General features: G+C 45.7%; 1 protein-coding gene across 1 annotated transcript; it reads right to left on the bottom strand.

Annotated features, from left to right (window-relative positions):
• Nucleotides 1–4,361: 4,361 nt before the first annotated feature.
• On the bottom strand, nt 4,362–19,002 carry LOC137900721 (arf-GAP with Rho-GAP domain, ANK repeat and PH domain-containing protein 1). Its single transcript, XM_068744852.1, has 26 exons — nt 18,895–19,002; nt 17,762–17,844; nt 17,581–17,639; nt 15,767–16,231; nt 15,111–15,209; nt 14,834–15,029; nt 14,665–14,766; nt 14,459–14,563; nt 14,245–14,305; nt 13,930–14,050; nt 13,168–13,432; nt 12,836–13,035; nt 12,093–12,178; nt 11,829–12,011; nt 10,847–10,915; nt 9,847–9,946; nt 9,608–9,664; nt 9,282–9,408; nt 9,011–9,110; nt 8,616–8,817; nt 7,930–7,975; nt 5,635–5,849; nt 5,349–5,558; nt 5,096–5,201; nt 4,814–4,955; nt 4,362–4,659 (listed from the first exon to the last, which is right to left on the bottom strand). The coding sequence occupies exons 2-26, from the start codon at nt 17,842–17,844 to the stop codon at nt 4,609–4,611; spliced, it is 3,450 nt and encodes a 1,149-aa protein (XP_068600953.1). The 5' UTR covers nt 18,895–19,002; the 3' UTR covers nt 4,362–4,608.
• Between the last annotated feature and the right edge of the window lie 869 nt (nt 19,003–19,871).

Raw genomic sequence — 19,871 nt, forward strand, 5'->3', positions numbered from 1 at the left:
GAGTAACGGGAGTTTAGTGTGGAGGTGGGATGCACCAGGGATCAGCTCTGGGCCCCTTTCTGTTTGCCATGGCGATGGATAGACTAACAGATGAGGTGAGACAGGAAGCTCCTTGGAATATGATGTTTGCAGATGCCATTGTGATCTGCAGTGAGAGCAGGAAGCAGGTAGATGAGAATTTAGACTTTGATGGTTTGGACATGTCCAGAGGAGAGACAGGGACTATATCGGTAGAAGGATGCTGAGGATGGAACAGGGAACAGGACTAGAGGACGACCCAGGAGAAGATACATGGACGTAGTGAGGGAGGACATGAGAGTGGCTGGTGTTGGGGAGGACGACGCAAAGGACAGGGTGAAGTGGACAACGTTGGGTAGCTGTGGCGACCCCTCACGGGACAAGCCGAAAGTACAGTAGTAGTAGTAGTAGTAGTAGTAGTAGTAGTACTAGTAGTAGTAGTAGCAGCAGTTTTCCTGCACTCCCATTTCCACTATTATTCTCAGGAACTGAAACCAACTCTCGACTTGGTTCTTGTCAATGTAAAAGATATAAAGTGGACTCATAAAGGAGGTAAAAACATCCATCCATACTTTTCTCTGACAGAGGGGATCAGGAAAATGGATTTATCTCCACCTACTGGAGAAAACGCTGATCTGCAGTCAGAAAGGATGAAGACTGAGATGAACCAGCTGGATCCAGGTCATATATAATAATGAGAAATCATCTCAATACATTTTTATTATTATTTTGCTTTCCAAACTTTCTTGTAATTCCGAATGACTTGTGATCTTATTTCCTCTTTAATAAAACTCCATGCAGACTGAAGTATTTTCTTCGTGGGTTTCCTAAAACTGATGCGAAACGAGTGAAACGCAATGTGGTCTGAGGAGCTTCCGTAAGTTTCTGCTCTTGTTTCCCGCTTCAGACCAACAGCAGCAACACAGACAGGTAGGATCAAACTCTCTCTGCAGCTTCCCATCATGTACACACCTTATTACATACGGTGTGTATTATTACATACCTGTTTGGTCGTTTTATATGGTGGATGAAGAAGCGCTAGGTCGCCTCCTGGGCTCTGCTCGGTCTTCTTTAGCACAAAGAAACCCCAAAGTGTTCGGGATCATGCATAAAAAATTATTCACACTACGAATTCCTGTAACAGATGAAACCTCTGCTTATTTCTGGACTTTATTTCAGGTTATAAACATGTAATAATGTTAATAATGTTTTAATAATGTTGAATATTAACGATGAGAACAGTTAGACTGCTAGAAAACAGCTCAGTGGTCTAAACCCGATAATCACATGCACACAAACACACACACACACACACACACACACACACACACACACCACTGAAAATGAATGCTTCCTCTGGGCAGGGCTGGACAGCTGAGGAAGGCAGAGCCATGCTGGTCCCGGCCTGCTTGTCAATTCTGATGATGACGATGAAGAGCGACGGTCAGAGTCTGCGAGCTTTAAGTTTCTGTGTCTTTTTCTGATGTTTGTTTTTTCACAAGCACTGTTTTTGATGAAATTAAGATTTACATTTTTAGGTGGAAAATAGAGATCATTATTCGTATTATTGTTATCTATTGATAACAAATGATTCCCGGTGGGACAATATTATGTGTCTCTTCTTCCTCTTCGCCACAGCAAATCAACCTTCTGGTCGATTGCATGCTTAATTCTGGCAAGGTTTTACGCCGGACGCCATGATGTGCCGATTGTTAACTCTACATCTGGCCCTAAGGTCCCCAAAATGCATCTTTGAGGTGTTCGTCTGTCTGTGGCTGAAATTGCAAATCGGTTTAGGCTTGATTGACTCCAGTCTTGGGACGAACGAGCTGATCTGCTTCCCTGTGACCTTTGACCTCAGCAGCGTCGGTGGAAATTGTCATGGCGCACAACGGTGACGCCGTCCTGTTGAGCTGAGAGCTGCAGGAGGCAGAGCTGGAGCACATAAATGACACCAGGTGGACCCACCCCCAGCTGATGGTCTCGCTGGTGAGCGGCGTGAGGACGTGTCACCACGGACGGTGCGAGCTGCTGAGGAACGGCTCGCTGAGGTTCAGCCGCGTTCAGACGGCAGACTCTGGGAAATACAAGCTGCAGGTGTTTGACCAAAGCGGGAGCCGAGTGAAGGTGAAGCTATTCCTGCTGAAGGTGGACGGTGAGTCCAGGACCGAGGGAGACGAGGAAGACGTAAACCCTGCCAGCGTACTTACTTACATACAGTTCTACTCGTGTCATCATGTGTTGTTGTGTTGTAAACACGTTTCAGTTCCACATTGACGTTTTTGGGAGACAGAAGATTGCTGGTCAACTGCAATATTTGTGTCTGTTTATCAGATGTGAGCAACAACAGCAGAAACGCTGCAGTGGTGCCTGCGTCGATAGTTTGCGTCCTCCTGCTGCTGCTCTTCATCGCGATCTTATTCATTGTGAGGAAGAGGAGTCAAAGGACGACGGCAGCCACAGGTACAGCAAATATGATCTGACATTAAAAAACCTGGTTCCTCTAAACTAGAAGTAGATTTGAAGTTGTTGTCAAGGTGGATTAGTAGTTTGCCCTCCTCCCTCAGGACCAGTACGGGAAAACATGTATGAGGTGATGCACAATTACCATAGCAACAAGAGGAAAGAAGAGGAGAAGCTGGAAAGAGAAGACGAGCCTCATTATGGTAACACACACACACACACACACACACACACACACACACACTTGCAGATGCTTCCAATTGCTGAAAAAATTCTTTTTTTTGCTCTCCACAGTTCCCTGTTATCCAGCTGTTTCCATGGCAACATCAATAACAAAGACACCTGCAGAAGGAGAGGACAACCAATCACAGTTTTAATTGCAATGTGCCTTATCTGGATAACAGCTTAGCTTACTTTGGTTGTGCGTTTCACCAGTTGTGCTTTTATCAGTTTTTATTTCTCCTCTAAAGAATGAATGACCCAATTATTGATTTAAGGACTCTGGAGACTATTTGCAGATGTCGCGGGACTAGTTATAGAGGCAGATGGACTAGTTACAGAGCCAGATAGCCTAGTTACAGAGCCAGATAGCCTAGTTACAGAGGTAGATAGACTAGTTACAGAGGCAAAGAGACTAGTTATAGAGGCAGATGGACTAGTTACAGAGGTAGAGGGACTAGTTACAGAGCCAGATAGACTAGTGACAGAGGTAGAGGGACTAGTTACAGAACCAGATAGACTTGTTACAGAGGTAGAAGGACTGGTTTCCCCCAGTTCTCAATTGTGATGATTTCATGAACTTCTTCGTTAACAAACTCAAATCTATTAGGGACGACATTCATCAGCGTCTACCAGAGATGTAGAAAATCCAAGTCCAAGTCAAGTCTCAAGTCTCTTGGCGTAAGTCAAAGTAATGTCCCAATGATTTGTTTTTTATACAAATAAAATCTCTATAATTGAAAGTGATAAAAAGACCATTTGAAAACAACCATCTGACAAATAAAAGTGCCCAAGTCTCCACTACAAACAATAAACCATGAACAAAGCATTCTTCATGCAGTGGATGATGTGCAGATGGATCCGTGCTCCTGAAGCTGCATTTCTGTATTTACTGTAGGCTTTACAGAATGGTTCAGGACAGGAACCGAGAAGGACAGGTGGTGGTGGACTTTGCCAAAAGGATGGAAATAGCATTAGTTAACACTTATTTTCAGAAGAGACTAGAACATAGGGCGACCTACAAGAGCGGAGGGAGGCAAAAAGTGGCAAAGACACCACAGACACAATGTTAGCATTGAGGCTAGCAATGGAGAAGTACCGGGAAGGTCAGAAGGAGCTGCATTGTGTCTTTGTAGATTCTAGAGAAAGCCTAGGACAGGGTGCCCAGAGAGGAACTGTGGTACTGCATGAGGAAGTGGCAGAGAAGTATGTCAGAGTAAAAAGCACCATTATAAACAGCCAGTGGAGTAGTTGTCTGTTCGGGGGGGGGGGGGGGGGCGCCCATCCTGGATGGGCGCCCTCTAGTGCTCGGTCTGGTTACAGAGGTAGAGACACTAGCTCTGCACAGTCTCATGCTCAGAGACAGTCTTTTCCCGATATTGCTTGCTTTTGTGAACACTCTGTCTATCCAGCTGTAAAAGTGCATGTTGTAATTCTAAGCATCAGTTCAATGATATTAATCTTTGTCCAACATTTTCATTGATTAGTGTGTTATCTGGGATCAGATCAGAAATCAATCACTGAGCCCAGCCTATAGTGAACTAGGCTTCTGTAGGGATGTTTTCTGCTTTAGTTCATACTTGAAATAGAAAAACCTAATTATCCAGATGAGAAAATGTATATCTGACATTAAACTGATAATAAATGACAGAAAATTCCAGTTTTTAAATTGTATTTATTTTTACATTTTACATTCATAAGGGAAATAACTCATTCTTAAAACAATCATTCCGGTACTTAATGTAAATGATCTTTACTTTCAGTAAAAATATTTCATTGTGAAGAACAACGATCATCAACGGTGTGATCATGAGCCCAACTGGTCTCCCCACCCCCAAAGATTGATTAGTAAACTTAATCAAACTCAATTTAGCTTCTGGAAATATAAACTCAGTCCAAATGTCTTCTTCAGAGGGCAGTGCTCTGTCCTTCCTCCTCTCTCTCCTCTACCCCAGGTGTCTGCACAGAAACCCAACAGACCTTTAGTCATTCATGCTGATTTAAATCAATCAATCAATCAATTAATGAATAACACGTAAAGATGAGAGGAAAATGTCTAAGACTGTAACAGGCGAGCTTCAGGTGTGTTTTAGGTGAATAACCTGTACTTTACCAGAAACAGCAGCGTGTGATGGATGATGAACTCTCTGGTGAGCCTCAGCAGATCCTGATTCATAGTCTGAAACAGAGTTGGCACCAGAACCAGAGCCAGATTTTGAGCCGACATCCTGTTCACCTGAGAGAAAACCTGGATCCTGCGTAGGAAGCACAGTTTGATTGGATGATTACAGAACTAAAGGTAACCAAAACTAGTATTTAATATCAGCTCAGTGACTCCTACTAACAATACTTCATGTGCAATACGATGCGTATGGGTGTTTGCGAATGTGTTTACATGTAGAAGTGTCCAAATAGAGCGTTCAGCGTTGCTCGGTTGTCAGCAGGAAGTTGCCTTAGCAACTGTCGATAGGCTGAGAAGCGAAATCGTTCATCTGAAACCACTGAGAAAGAAAATGCGACATTAGAATGGCATGAACTGCAATTTTACACCAAATCCTGCTGTTACTCCTTCAGATTTTTTTGCAGCAGGTATTTGAACTTCGAATGATAGTATTGGATGTACTTGTACAACATGTATCTGCACTAACCGGTGGCGTGCACCCACTGCTGTCGCTCTCTGTCGGGGATCAAACTCTCTTGCTGGCGGACATATTGTTTGAGAGCAGAGGCGGCGTTTAACACGCCCTGCTCGTCACGCTCTAGAGGGGCGGATTTGGGTGATGTCATCAGAGTCTCCACCAATCGATTGACCTTGCCAGTGATGCCACAGCGCCGATACACGCCATCCACCTTCAGACCTGACAGACAGACACGACTCCTCCTTGTTTGATCTTCTTAGTGACCGTATCTGTAACTGCACGAATGTAAACTAACCGTATGTGGTGATGTGTGAGATGCAACGTTCGATGGCTGGTGGAACTGAACCGCTCGACCTCAAATCCATCACAGGGTACAGCGACTGGCGGGCTGAGCTGGGACTGGCTGCAGGAGGATGCTGTGGAGTTGTGCTCTGATTGTACAACGCTGCCTGGAGGTGGTTGAACCACGAGCGACAGCTATGCTGCTCCTCGAAACGGAACGATAAAGTTCTGGTGAGACAAATAAAGAAGAAATATCAGGGGATATTAAACGTACCTGGGGTGAACTCAACCAATGAAAAATCAGGACATATAAAAGCAATAAAACTACAGCTGATACAGTTTTCCTTGTAATTAATAAATGTTATGTTGAATTATTAAGTCATTTAAATTAAAGTACAGTAGTGATTAACAACACTTTGCTTATGTGACAGGGCAGAGTAGTGTAGAGGTGGGATTCCATCAGGGATCAGCTCTGAACCCTTTTTTGTTTGCCATGCTGATGGATAGACTAACAGATGAGGTGAGACAGGAAGCTCCTTGGAATATGATGTTTGCAGATGACATTGTGATCTGCAGTGAGAGCAGGTAGAGGAGAATCTAGAGCAGTGGAGGTCTGCTCTAGAAAAGAGGAATGAAGGTGAGCAGGAGTAGAACAGAGTACATGTGTGTAGATGAGAAGGTCCCAGGGGGGACAGTGAGTCTACAAGGAATAGAAGGGAGAGGACTTCAGGTACCTCGGCTCAACAGAGCAGAGTGATGGAGAGAATGTGGAAAGGAGGTGAAGAATTGTGTGCAGGCAGGCTGGAACGGGGGGAGGAAAGTATCAGGTGTGCTCTGTGATAGGACGAAAGGACAGGTCTACAAGACAGTGGTGAGGACAGCCATGATGGACGGCTTAGAAAACATTAAAGAGAACATTAAATTCCTGGGCATCCACATCTCCTCTGACCTCTCCTGGACACTCAACACCAGACACCTGGTGAAGAAGGCCCAGCAACGGCTCTTCTTCCTCAGGAAGCTGAAGCGGGCTGGACTCTCCTCTGTGCTGCTTGCAAACTTTTACCGGGCCACGATAGAGAGCATCCTGTGTCTCAGTGCGACCGTGTGGTACGGAAGCTGCACGGCGCAGGACAGGAAGGACCTATCCCGGGTGGTGAGGACAGCTCAGGGGATTGTGGGTCACCGTCTGCCTGATTTGGACTCTGTTTACACCTCCAGAGTCCAGAGGAGGGCCAGACGCATCGCCACAGACCCCACCCACCCGGGCCACAGACTGTTTGTCCCGCTTCCATCAGGGAGGCGGTTCAGGACAATAAGAAGCAGCACTACGAGGCTCAGGAACAGCTTCTTCCCCCGGGCTGTGAAAGCAGCCGTTCCCTTGTAGCGATCTGGGACACTTTATGCCGGCCCTGTTGCTGCTGTTGCTATTTTGCACCATTGCCTGTGATGTGATTCTCACTCTCTCTGTGTGTATATATATTGTTTCTTAAGAGAGAGAATTTAGTTTTTGATTTGATTATGTTATGATGTGTGCCTTAAGCCGTGGGCCTTCACACGATTTTATTATGTTCGCATAATGATAATAAAGTATCTTGAAACTTGAATCTTAGAGACAGTGGCTCTGAGGAAAAGACAGGAGGAGGAGATAGAAGTGGAGGCGATTAAGATGCTGAGGTTCTCCTTGGGAGTGACCAGGTTGGACAGGATTAGAAATGAGACAATAAGAGGGACAGTGAAGGTTAGACGTTTTGGAGACAATGTCAGAGAGAACAGACTTCGATGGTTTGGACATGTCCAGAGGAGAGACGGGGACTATATCGGTAGAAGGATGCTGAGGATGGAACTGCAGGGAACAGGACTAGAGGACAACCCAGGAGAAGAGACATGGACGCAGTGAGGGAGGACATGAGAGTGGCTGGTGTTGGGGAGGACGATGCAAAGGACAGGGTGAAGTGGAGAAGGTTGATTTGCGGTGGCAGCCCCTCAGGGGACAAGCCGAAAGTACGGTAGTAGTCATTAACAACAATTAACACAAATCTGAGAAGGTTTAACATTTTAAAGAAACAACCAACAAACTTTCGGTAAACTCGGTGGAAACACACTGGACACAGACCTATAACCTTCGATCCGTTCGTTTGTCTAACAACATTTACAATAAATGTGCAAGTTGCTAAATTTGCTTTCTGCATACATTTTTATATTATTTTATTTATTGATGCAAGGCTGCATTTGTTTTGTGAAATTATACTGTTTTATTACACATTTCATGTCCCTCATCAATGCAAATGTGTGTATGTGTGTTGCACACCTGTTTGCGGTCACAATGGTGATGATGTTTTTAGATGGATCCATCTCTAAACAAAGAAAACAAAACCAGATTCAATACGATTTAAAAGCAAATCAATTCACTCACGTTTAACCTTCAGTTTTCTATTTTTGTTACCAGTTTGTTCATTTAAACCATTTTAAAACCACCTGAACTGGGAATTTGCAATGCACACAGATAAAGATATAATAGATGTACAATAATAGTTTCTATATTATCATCTATACAAAAATAAGGCACAGATATTTTTTCTCAACAGGTGTAGAGACATGGATGTCATCTGCATAGAAACAAGCCTAATCTGCATTGCTGATGTGCTAAAACCAAACCAGAGACAATCAGAATGGACAGTTGTAGGACAGGAGTCCATGAGAAGGATGTGGCCAGTATTTCAGATTATATACATTTCTAAACAGGATATTTTTGAATCCAGGTTTTTCATTATTTAAAAGCCAATGCTTCCTTTTGCTTCCTCAAGTAAGCATCAGAAGCTCAGACTGGAAGCTGCACTAAGCACCTGCACTACTTGTGTGCAAGCACTGCACTCGGAAATTGCCTTCTTGTCATAGAAGGACATGAGTTGTTGGAGGAATATACAGTATAATATAGTAAATAATTAAATATTCAAATAATTTCACAGTGAAGAATACAGTAAAGGTTTGTGTCACCGTTGTGACTGAGCATGCTCAGTTCCATCTTCAAGGGCTGTTCAGCGCATTTGTTCACGGGATGAGCACTGAGCCCATCGTCCCACAGGAGCAACCAGGCATCCGATTGACTGGAGGTTCCACCCACTTCCACAACGCACACTTTACTGACAGCAGAGGCCCCTCCCACCTCAGCGTAAGACACGCCGCCAGGGAGAATAACCTGGAAATATTTTACGATATCAGGTTACATTCATGACAAGAACTGTCATTATACTGAAGGGTAAACCTCAGGTTACACGGATTTATAAAACTCCGGTCAAGCTGATAACTTTCATTACTAGCGCTGAGGTTATAGTAATAACTACACGCACTAACCCTAAACTGGTCCTCCCACACAGACACCAAATACAAACCTTCAATATATGAACCATGTGACTCAGCAGGGCTTCCTGGCTGTCAGCAGCGCAGCTCAGCTGATCGTTCAGTGTCACCATCTCAAACTCATGATCTAGTCTGAAAATGGAAAACCGCATTGACAGGAAGTGTCGAAAAACTAAATGCATTTAAAATAACTGCCTAGTCCGTATGTCGTTGAATTGTAAGTGATTACACAACCATATATATTTTTTAAATTAGCAATTGAAAGATATTATCACAAGTATTAGCAGTATCAGTAGCATTCACCCGTCTTTGAGGAAGACAGACAGAACTTCTCGCAAATCAAGAACGTCACATGCTGCCGAGTTGTTTTCCAATGAGAAGAGAAAACGGTCGTCTTCGAGTTTACCATGAAGCTCCTCTTCCTCCTCATCTACGCGTGCGCGCGCACACACAGGCACACACACACACACGCACACACACAAAGAAAATGAAAACACGCAAAAATTCTACAAATAATTAAAAAAAATAGGAGAATCAAACTTAATTCCTTTGTAATTTTTTATTTGTTTTAATAATTGTAGTGTTTTTCAATATTTGTTAGTTTGTTATAAATTCGTCACTGATCCTACCTGAAGGGGCAGCATCAGATCTCCTATTGGCTGATTGTGGCTGATAAGGCGGGACCTCTGAATAAAAAGCATAAAAAAAACCCAGTAACTTAATGAGCAGTGCACCTGCACTACTTCTGTGTCACCTGTGTGTGTGTGTTACCCACAGTGTTGGGCAAGTTACTCAAGAGCAGTAATATATTACTTTAAGTTACTAGTTACTTTAGTTACTTTCCCAACACTGGTTACCCATGCGCTACCTGTGTATTCATTGAGTCTGAGCAGCTCGATCTGCAACGCCTGACCCGCCGTCTCAGCCAGCAGGACGGGGGAGAGGCTCTGAGGGTCCGTCTGAGTCACCTGCACACAGGTATCACCGTTCAGATGCAGCAAACTCAGCGATAATGCACACCTCATTACCGCCGTTAAGTACACCTGTGATTTACCTGCTTTGACACACGCTTCACATCAAACATGTCTGTGAGACCACGGGTCCCCAACCACCAGGCTGCGGCCCGGTACCGGTACCGGTCCCTGAGGTATTTGTTACCCATGCCCGCACAGAAAGAATAGATCATTTATATAATTTCCGTTATATTGATTATTAGAGTCTAAACTAGCGAAGATGAGTACAGTACAACGCAAATGTCTTCGGAGACCTACTTTGCAAAAGGGAAAAGGGTAATTGAGGAGGAAGAGGAGGAAGAAGAGGAGTCTACGACCTCCAAGAAAAGAACGCTGTCTTCTTTTAACAGACAATACAAGGTCAGACTTAAAATACGGACTTATCATACCTCCTGTACTCACTCATTTAATGCCATTCACGTCTAAAGATGTTTTTATTAACTCATTCACTGCCAACACTGACACTGTGTTTGCATTGTCATAGCAAAGAATATTCTGTGGGGCTTGGAGAATCGGGAAAAATGAGCAAAAACAGGGGCACTCAATGAGTTAAAAGACAAGCCCTTGGAATTTTGGGAAAGAAAATAAATAAAACAAACATGAAGGACAAAAGCAATTATTTAGGCCACAACATCCACACATGTTATGGTAAGTGTTAGAATAATTGCGTATGTTTGGCCACGCCCCTTTCAGGTCTGCACTGTTTATGGATAATCACTCACAGCTTTTTATTTGCCATGACCAGCAAATCACTGAGATTAGAACTCGCATCCTGATTGGCTACTGAGATGTGACTCATCAAGAAAGATTTGAGTGCATGAAGGATCTAAATGAGAAAGAGTGACATCATCAGACCTTTGCTCCTGAGCAGATCAGAGACATCGTTTCTTCTATGTCTTCTCCACAAACCACCTGATGCAGCCTCTGAAAGACACACACATCACGCATTACACAACAACACGCATCACACAACAACACGCATCACACAACATCACGCATCACACAACAACATGCATCACACAACATCACGCATCACACAACAACATGCATCACACAACATCACGCATCACACAACAACAGACATTACACAACAACACGCATCACACAACAACAGACATCACACAACAGACATTACACAACAACACGCATCACACAACAGACATCACACATCGCCACACATTGCTGTCAGAACACAGAATACTTTTATGATAATTTATTTTAGTTTTTAATTGAAATTATTACATAATTAAATTCTCTGAAATATTTATAAATTCTAAAAATATAACTTTTGCAATATAAACTAAGACATAAATAGATATACAAACTTTTTTTTTTTTCATAGACAGAAGTATCAAAGGGACGGCGCAGTGGTTGGCGCTGTTGCCTCACAGCAAAAAGGTCACAGGTTCGAATCCCCCCCCGCCACCAAAAACACGCAAATTATGTGAACTGGTTAGATTAAATTGTCCATAGGTGTGAGTGTGTGTGTGAATGATTGTCAGTCTGTGTGTGGCCCTGTGACGACTTGGCGACTTGTCCAGGGTGTAATCCCGCCTCTCGCCCTTTGGCTGCTGGGATAGGCTCCAGTGCAACCCGGTAACGCACAAAGCAGTCCAGAAGATGAATGAAATGTGTGTAACTTAATGACTAGATAGTGGTTAATACTTGTGTGCACGTGTTGGTACTTCACTGCCAATATTGATACATTGATCACAGGACGAAATGGATCTTCTATGCACATACATGCGATTTCTACCGTTTGGTTCCTGATGAGTCTTTTATTTAATTCACATAAATGGCGTCTGGGGAAATAACTGTGCGTGTAACGTCGACTGACCTGATACATATGAGACGGCGAGGAAGCCAGCGGGTGGACGCGCCTATAGCGCCCTTTGCTGTATTTACTGCGGATGTAATTTGACCTCTCATCGTCCGATGACGTCGGATGCAGCTGCTCCACCGCAGGCACGGCTGGAGCCCACACTTGATTGGCCAGCCAGTTGCCGTATTTAATGAACAGCTGGACAAGGGCGGGGCGACAGTAATGTGAGAGGGAGAGTTTGCTGCTTTCCCAGATGGGCACTTTGTTCCCTCCTCTTACCTGCAGGAGCGGCTCCGTCCAGACCTTGTTGTCCATCTTCATGCTGCGCACCTTAGACAGGTTGCTGCCCAGAGCTCGGTGCTGACCTGAAAAGCACCACTGTTAGCATTCTGCTACGATCACTAGCATTCCACATGTCGGAGTGAGTGGGGTAAGATGAGCCACCTTTTACTTACGTAGCTCTGCACATAAGGAAAATAAATACACAGCGACAGCATGAAAACATTTCAGGGTGTCTCCTATTAAATGAAATTCTCCGGATGCATTTCTGATAAAGCTTCCCAAAGTAACGACCGTTCAAAAAACGAAAGGCTCAGCTTGCCCCAGGTGAGGGGTAAGTTGACCATGTAGGTTTTACAATGTAACCCTGAACAGTTTTGAACTTGTGAGATCAAACCACCAATTTAACCATGAAATCAAAAGAACTATTCAATATTCCAACTGTCTAAATTGCAGGGGAATAAAAACTGTCGCCCCCTCCAGGCAGTTCCTCCAGCCTTTTGAAGTTGAGCCTATGGCTCAATTTGCCCCATAATAACTAGCTAGGCTAGCTTGGAAATTCGTGCTAAACTTTAGCATGTACAATATATAATTTTAGATAAATGCAGAGGGCTGCTGCAGGAATGGCATCCGGCGGAAAACTTTGCCAGAATTAAGCATGCAATCGACTAGAAGGCTGACTTGCTGTAAACTGGGTTTCCATTCATTATGAGAACGCAGGATTAGCCTCCATTAGCTCGTACCTGCGCAGGCGTGACAGATGACCAGCAGCAGGTTGACTGATGCCCACTCAGGATTGGCTGAACTGCAATCACCGCACACTTTGTTGCTGGGGTTCTCCAAGAGGCGCTGTGCCACCTGACTGCAGGACAGTGCACTTTGAATGGATTGGGACAGAATCTCCAACCAGACGGACTGATCTTTAGCTGAATCAACAGACAGGCTGTGCATAGGGAGGGGGGGGGGGGGGCAGAAGAAAAGGGACATGCAAAACAAAGTAGAGAAATGCCTTTAGCGCTTAGCATCATTTTGGTAAAGGACAGTGAGCCATTCAGAAAGACAAACAGAGGCTTACTTGAATGTCTTGTATGGAGTGATGAGGGTAAACGAGTGCTTTCCGGTAGGCTTGACCATGGCCACGTTCAGGGGGACAGAGAACGAGGCAATGCCCAGCTGAAAGCCTTCCTTGGTTGGGTAAATCCAGAGGTTGTGACCCCAGATCGCTCCGTAGGCACGACTTCGAGTATCCTTGATGGTGATTTGTCCATGGAGGTCAGGAGAAGCGGGAGCAGGCTGGCCTCGAGAGGCCAGGAGAGATTCGACCCAGCCCTCATGGACCTCTGAGGGAGGAGAATAGACGGAACAGACCCATCAGCTAGAACCCCGTCAGCCAAAGACTCAATCACCTGCTGCCCGGCCTCCTTTCCTATTGTAACGCTCTCTTCTGCTGATAATTCACTCAAAACTCAGCCGCTGTGGTTTAATCTGGAACTTAGAACAAGACCATGTTTTACTAACTGTTTTACTAACTATATAAGAGGAAGACTGACTGTCCTCTTATAATCAAATTGAGGCTGTAGCAAATTAAATAGACCTGATTGCCCTCCAGTCGGTAGTTTCCAGAGATCATAGAGCAGCAGGGCAGAGCGTCAGCGGTGACAGGAGCCTCTTCAACAGTATTTTAATACTCGTCTGCTGATCGCTGGCCCTGACCCAAACAATATCTGTACCGGTGGCGAGCTGGTTTTTTTTGTGTTCATTTCACATTCTGACTGAAACGCTTTCGAAATACAGGCGTCCAGGAGACGGCGGTGACGGAGGGAAGCGGCGTTCTCACCATCGCTATGAGCCATGAAGTCGTAATGCTTCTTCTTGAAGTAGATGGAGAATCTGCCTTTGTCCTGTTTCTTCACGTTGGTGATACTGGAGACATGAAATAGCACCTCGCTGAACCGGTCCTACACAGCCAAGCAAACAAAGCCTTCAATGGGGAGACAGGCAGGCAGGCAGGCAGGCAGAAAGAAAGGCAGGCAGCCAGTTAGGCAGACAGGCAGACAGAAAGACAGGCAGACAGACAGAAAGGCAGGCAGATAGGCAGGCAGTCAGGCAGACAGAAAGACAGGCAGACAGACAGACAGACAGACAGGCTCACTGTTCGTTTTTTATACAGCGCCATCAGCTGTCCGTCCAGCGTTGCCCACAAAACATTGTATCTGTTGGAGAAATATGTTAATTAATCTGTGCGTCCATCCATCCATTCGTCCATTCGTCCATCCATTCATCCGTCCATCCATCCATCTATCCATCCATCCATCCATCCGTCCTTAAGCAGTTAACAGTTGTTAATGTGATGGTGTCACTGTTACCTGAAGCCTTTCCAGACATCCAGCCAGCTCGATCGTACCACGGCACTCTGTGGCGTTTGATTCCCGCCGCCGCCCTTCTTCCTGGACACTCGGATCGTGGCCCCCCTGCAGGGCAGAAGCATTTTAGCTGCCTGGAGGCCTATCTGTGCTTAGACTGTCCTGTTCAGACTGGCCTTCTGAGGAAACCAGCGGTTCAGTGTTGGCACCTTGGAATCTTCTGCTTCATGGATTTTCCCGTCTTGCCGGGAGCTCCAGGCGGTGGCGGAGCCGGCCGAGCGGGGACCAGACGGACAGAATTATTTGCCTGACTGCAAAGCACAACAACAGAGTGAGCAATAGTGTGCCATTTTGTGTAGTAAAGGTCTGCATACATACTTGTTAGTCTTTGAAGGTGGAGGAGAAGCAGGACCACTTTCTGTGGGCCCGTTGGCACTGGAGGGGGCTGGGCTGCCTCCTGTAGCCTCATCCTCATTGGATGAGTCGGTGTCCACTTCCTCTTGGCTGCCCCAGTTAGCCAGCATGGCAATAAAAGGGGCTTCTTCTTTGATGGTGTTGGGAGAAGGGCACGGAACTGGAACTAAAACACACGCCTGCAGTCAGTTGAACTTGATGAAACACACGAGACAAGGTTCAGTTGTGTCTCCTTCGATACCTTCCTCTTTTTGCTCAGCAGCGCCCTCTGGTGGAGACACTTTGATGCCTGAGTTCTGGTCAACAGTCGACATCACAAACTGTGACAGCATCCCAATATCTGGACAAATATATTTATACACAAATTTGAGCTTTTTATGCATAAACGTCTTTTTTTAAATGTTAATAGCAGAAAAGGTCCCAGGCAACATAATAAGGTCTAAATGTTACACATTTCAATACAAAACTCATCGGCCAGGAATTTCTCTTATATAATTCAGTATTACACAATATTCCTGCTATAGTTTTGACAGTATTTACATGATGTAATTTACTAGCCCTCCATATAACCATATTTGACTACACATGGGAGTCAGAGAGACCCTCATGTCAGGGCAGGGAAATGCCCCTTCCATAGTAGTATGGTTTAAGATCCAGGAAATAAAAATTTGGGAAAATTCTGTTCCTTTCTTACACAAAATTATTCGACAGACTGCCATGCAACTTGTTGGAGGACAGCATTTTTTGGCCTGGAGGAATATCATCTAAATCTGATAAGGGACGGTTCTAACTCTGCAGTAAAGCTGAAATGTGACGAACATGAGGTCATCAAAGCTAAACTAGAACCCGGTGCTGCTCCCAGTTCAAACACGTCGATGCATCGATTGGTGGCTTTACCTGTTGGAGTGTCTCCAATCAGCTGCAGCGAGGGGGGCGGGGCTGTCGGGGTGACGGTGGGGTGAACCACACCGGTAACAATGCCTGCTAAACTTGGTATGTTAGCGAATGAGCTAGCAATGCCATCGAGGCTAACAGCGCCCGTGCTGGCGTCTGTTGCTGGTGCGGTGGTGGAGGCGAAGTTCAGCACAGGAGCTGATGGGCTGTTAGCCATGCTGTTTGTAGAAGGTGGGGCAGCTGGGGCTGGGGGGGCAGTTGGGGCTGGGGGGGCAGTTGGAGCTGACGGGGCAGTAGGGGCAGGGGGGTCGGGGGGGTCGGGCGCAGTGCGCCATTTGCCACCAATGGTGCTGGCAAATCCAGCTAATGATGGGATGCTGGTGGCGATCTTGTCGGTGATACCGGCCAGAGTCGGGAGGACGCCGCCGGGGTCCGACCCACTGGGAGGAGGAGGAGGAGCATTTTGACCTGAGGATGAAGACATAATGACATCATTGCCAGCTAGCCCCCCACCTGAACTACTGAGAAACCTCACCCAATCAGCCGTGTCGCAGTTTTAGCGTTTTTAAACAGGGGCAGTCGAATTAAGACGTGACCTTTCAGGCGTCTGTCGGGCTACTTCCTCACTTCCTGTCTGCGGGTCCGACCGCGTTGTCTGATTCTGGACTGAATACCTTCCAAACAACTTGATAAGAAGCTTCTTTTATTCCTGACTTCCGTGGAAATCAGTTTAAATGCACAAAGGCGCTTCCCCAGAATTAGCCTCACCGCTCAGAGACAGCGTTGATTTGGCGGTAAACCGGCTGCGTGCGACACGACAGCCGCCGCTGCTCGCCTGTTAGCCAGCTGGGATTCCTCCAGCAACAAAGCGAGCACACGCCGTCTGAGCTGTCCCACCCAAATCACCGACGGCAACCGGCTCAACAAACCGGTTGGACTGTTCAAACAAGCTGCGACGCGTCAGCGGAGTCCCGCTGAAAATAGACCGGCGCGCCGCAGCCAGGCTTCAGGCTGCTAGCATGAGCCTGACCTGAGGAGGACGATCGGATTCGCTGAAAGGCGTTTGCACGAGAGAACTCCCTCTAGGAAGCCGGATTTCATTCCGTCTGAGGCGAAAGCTGAGCTCAGCGTTAAGAATGGCGGCCCTCGCCGGCGCTACAGTGTCGTAGAACATGTGGTTGAATATGGATCCGCTCCTTCTTTGTCACGTGACCCGCGTTTCAGTAAAACTGTGTGGAGGGGCGAGCTGCAGGTCCCCGGACAGGACACTAGGCCGTCTCAGAGGAATGACGGGACGGAGTGTCCCTCGGCTAACCGAGTCTTCACCAGGAAGTGTTTCTGTCATTTCGCCGAGGCAAAAATGCCGGCGCCACATGTTCACTCTGGTTAAAAATTATTATAAATTATTAATTGTACTGTACTGTCAATTTTTACATGATGATGATAAAGAAGTAAACCAAACAAAATAAACAGTTATGCTTGTGATGTTGGTCCCCAGTCTCATTGTGTATTAGGCACCCCCAGGGTAAAGCGATGACACCTACTGGATTTTTGCCCTTTAGCTGCTTTATTTCATGGTTTTCATGCTTTGTTATTTAGACAATTATTATTATTATTTTTAAACCTTTCAGCAATCATCTGCCGTGTTGTTGTAATTTCATAACTCCTGGACCGTCGTAAGTATACTGCATGCATTCTGTATTGTGAAACCGTCCCGCGTCTATCAGCCGTGGGGACGCGTGGGGGACGCGTGGGGACGCTTGGTCGCAGCCACCTGACCAGCCGGGAGAGACATAATGAGCTCTGTGAGCGTCTACCTGAGCTCAGGTGAGCTCCATTCGGGTGAACTGGTTGCACTTTTTCATCACTCAGCTCACTGGAAGACAAAAAAAAGAAGGTTCCAGTTAGAGGCGGGGCCTCGCCACTTCTTTTCATAGATTGTACGGTTTAGTTGCAGCTTTTTATTGTTTGGCTCCGTAGATTTAAAGCTTCACTCGCCTTTCCAACGAGGACACGGAGGCCACACTATCCCGCTTGTAGCGATTCCGGGGCTTCGGGATGGGAGGGGGGTGAGAATTCATCTGGAAGGGAGGAGAGGGGAAAACATCATCCATCTATCGGGAGGCATCACCGTCTCCTAGCAACAGATATGAGCGCCTGAATGTTTAATCGATGAGTGTGCCTCATGCATTGATCTGTGATCTCCGTAGCTTGTTTCACTCGTCAGAAGAAGTCAGGCGGGCGACGCCTGACTATAAACAATCATCGCAAACAGACACTCGTCAAACTTGTCCTTCAAGTCTGACTCACCGAGGACACTTCCTCTTCAAACGCCAAAAATAACTTTGTATTTTTCAAAAGACTTGAAGTGATTTACGCGATGTTCAGCAAATATTTAAGAAATCATCAGCTTCAGGAAAGAGTCTCCGTGATGATGTCATCACGGTGACATCACGGGAGAGCAATGCCCGGTATCTTCACGGGGCATCTCAGGTATCCCTGTGAGGATTTCTACCGGGGATTATTTTTGACGTCACTCGGAAACTATTTTCCCGTTGTTCGTGCTGTAGCGATGTTGTCGTCGGTGTCGTTGCTCCGCCCCCGAGTGTGTTTACGTTTAAAAAGTCAGCCATTAAAAATGAATCAAGAAAAACTTTAGAATAAAAAACGCATCAAGTGAATCAAAGACGTAAATAACTGTCCGTACGTAAATAAAGACGTAAATAACTGTCCGTGTTAATGTTGGTGAAGCTCATTGTATTAACTTTACCTTTAATAGTCTTGAATCTGCAAAGTTATTAATGCTGCTTAAAAATGCTTTTTAAACTCGTTCTTTACTACAGTATTATGGACAGGAAAAGTACTGTCTCTGTATGGAGTCAAAGTACACACTATAAGAGCGTCATAAAAAGACAAGGTCCTAAGGGTTGTACTTAAAAGCAGTACTCTCAGTTTTCTCTCCGCACTCCTCCATGTTTAGAAATAAAAAAGGACACAACGTGAATGAAGAGACGAATGAAGAGACGCTGTCCTACAACCTGACCCGGATTCACAAGTCTTCATCTTAAAGACAGTGAAGAAGAAGAACCTGGTTTCAGATCACATGTCACAAAGCCCAGACGCCGTCCTACCGTGTGGTCAACTCCCCAGAGACGAACCACCTGTCCTTCACCTGGTGCCTGTCCTTCACCTGGTGCCTGTCCTTTACCTGGTGCCTGTCCCGCCAGCCTGTTCCTGGTTTTACATGTTTTTTATGGCTCACATGTTCACCCGTCTCATTCCAGCGCTTCGAGCACTCTAAAAAATAATCCACTAAAGACAAAGAGCTTACCCTGAGCCTGAAGCGTCTCGCTGCTCAGGTGCGTGCGCGTCTTGTCTTCTTCAAGTCGACTCAAGTAGTTCTGGACTGGTTTTCATCTGAGCCAATCAGCTTCCAGAACAGAGATCAGCTGTTTTAGCGCCAAACCTTTTTACAGTTCACTCAGAGAAACGACAATCTGCTGTTGGAATGAGTGGGTGTGCGTGTTTGCATGTGTGTGTGTGTGCGTGTGTGCGTGTGTGGACTTTGATTCTTTTTTAATGAGCATGCTTTTACACAATAACTTTTAGGTGCAAGGAAAGCGCGTTTGAGGGGAAGTGAAAATAGTGGAAACCAACTTGAATTGGGGTTTAAACTCGTGTACTTCTACTCAAGTTATATTCTGGATGCAGTAATGTGTGCCTCTTTGTGCTGCAGCAAACAGTGATTATTGTTTGTCACATTTTATCAAATGAATAAAGTCTGCTTGACAGAAGCCAATCTCAGATTTTATCATTTCAGAAGAAGAAAAAAACAACATCCACCCATCCGATGTTGCCTGCGGCTCCATCTGCTGGTCAACGTTTATCATTACATTTAAAACCAGGAGCTCAAAATGTTTCACGCAACGAAATCTCCTGCTTTCTACAGAAGCATCACAAACTCTTCCTCTTCTCCTCTTCCTCTTCCATCTCCCTTTGGTCTTGGCCGAGCGGGTTTGAATTGAAGCCTCTGGGGTCGGATCCAGCCGCAGCATCTCGTCTCTGACGTCTCCTCCAGACCAACGTCTATCCTGGACTGACTGCATTA

The sequence above is a fragment of the Brachionichthys hirsutus genome, chromosome 10 (genome assembly GCF_040956055.1).
Source record: "Brachionichthys hirsutus isolate HB-005 chromosome 10, CSIRO-AGI_Bhir_v1, whole genome shotgun sequence".
Classification (NCBI taxonomy): Eukaryota; Metazoa; Chordata; class Actinopteri; order Lophiiformes; family Brachionichthyidae; genus Brachionichthys; species Brachionichthys hirsutus.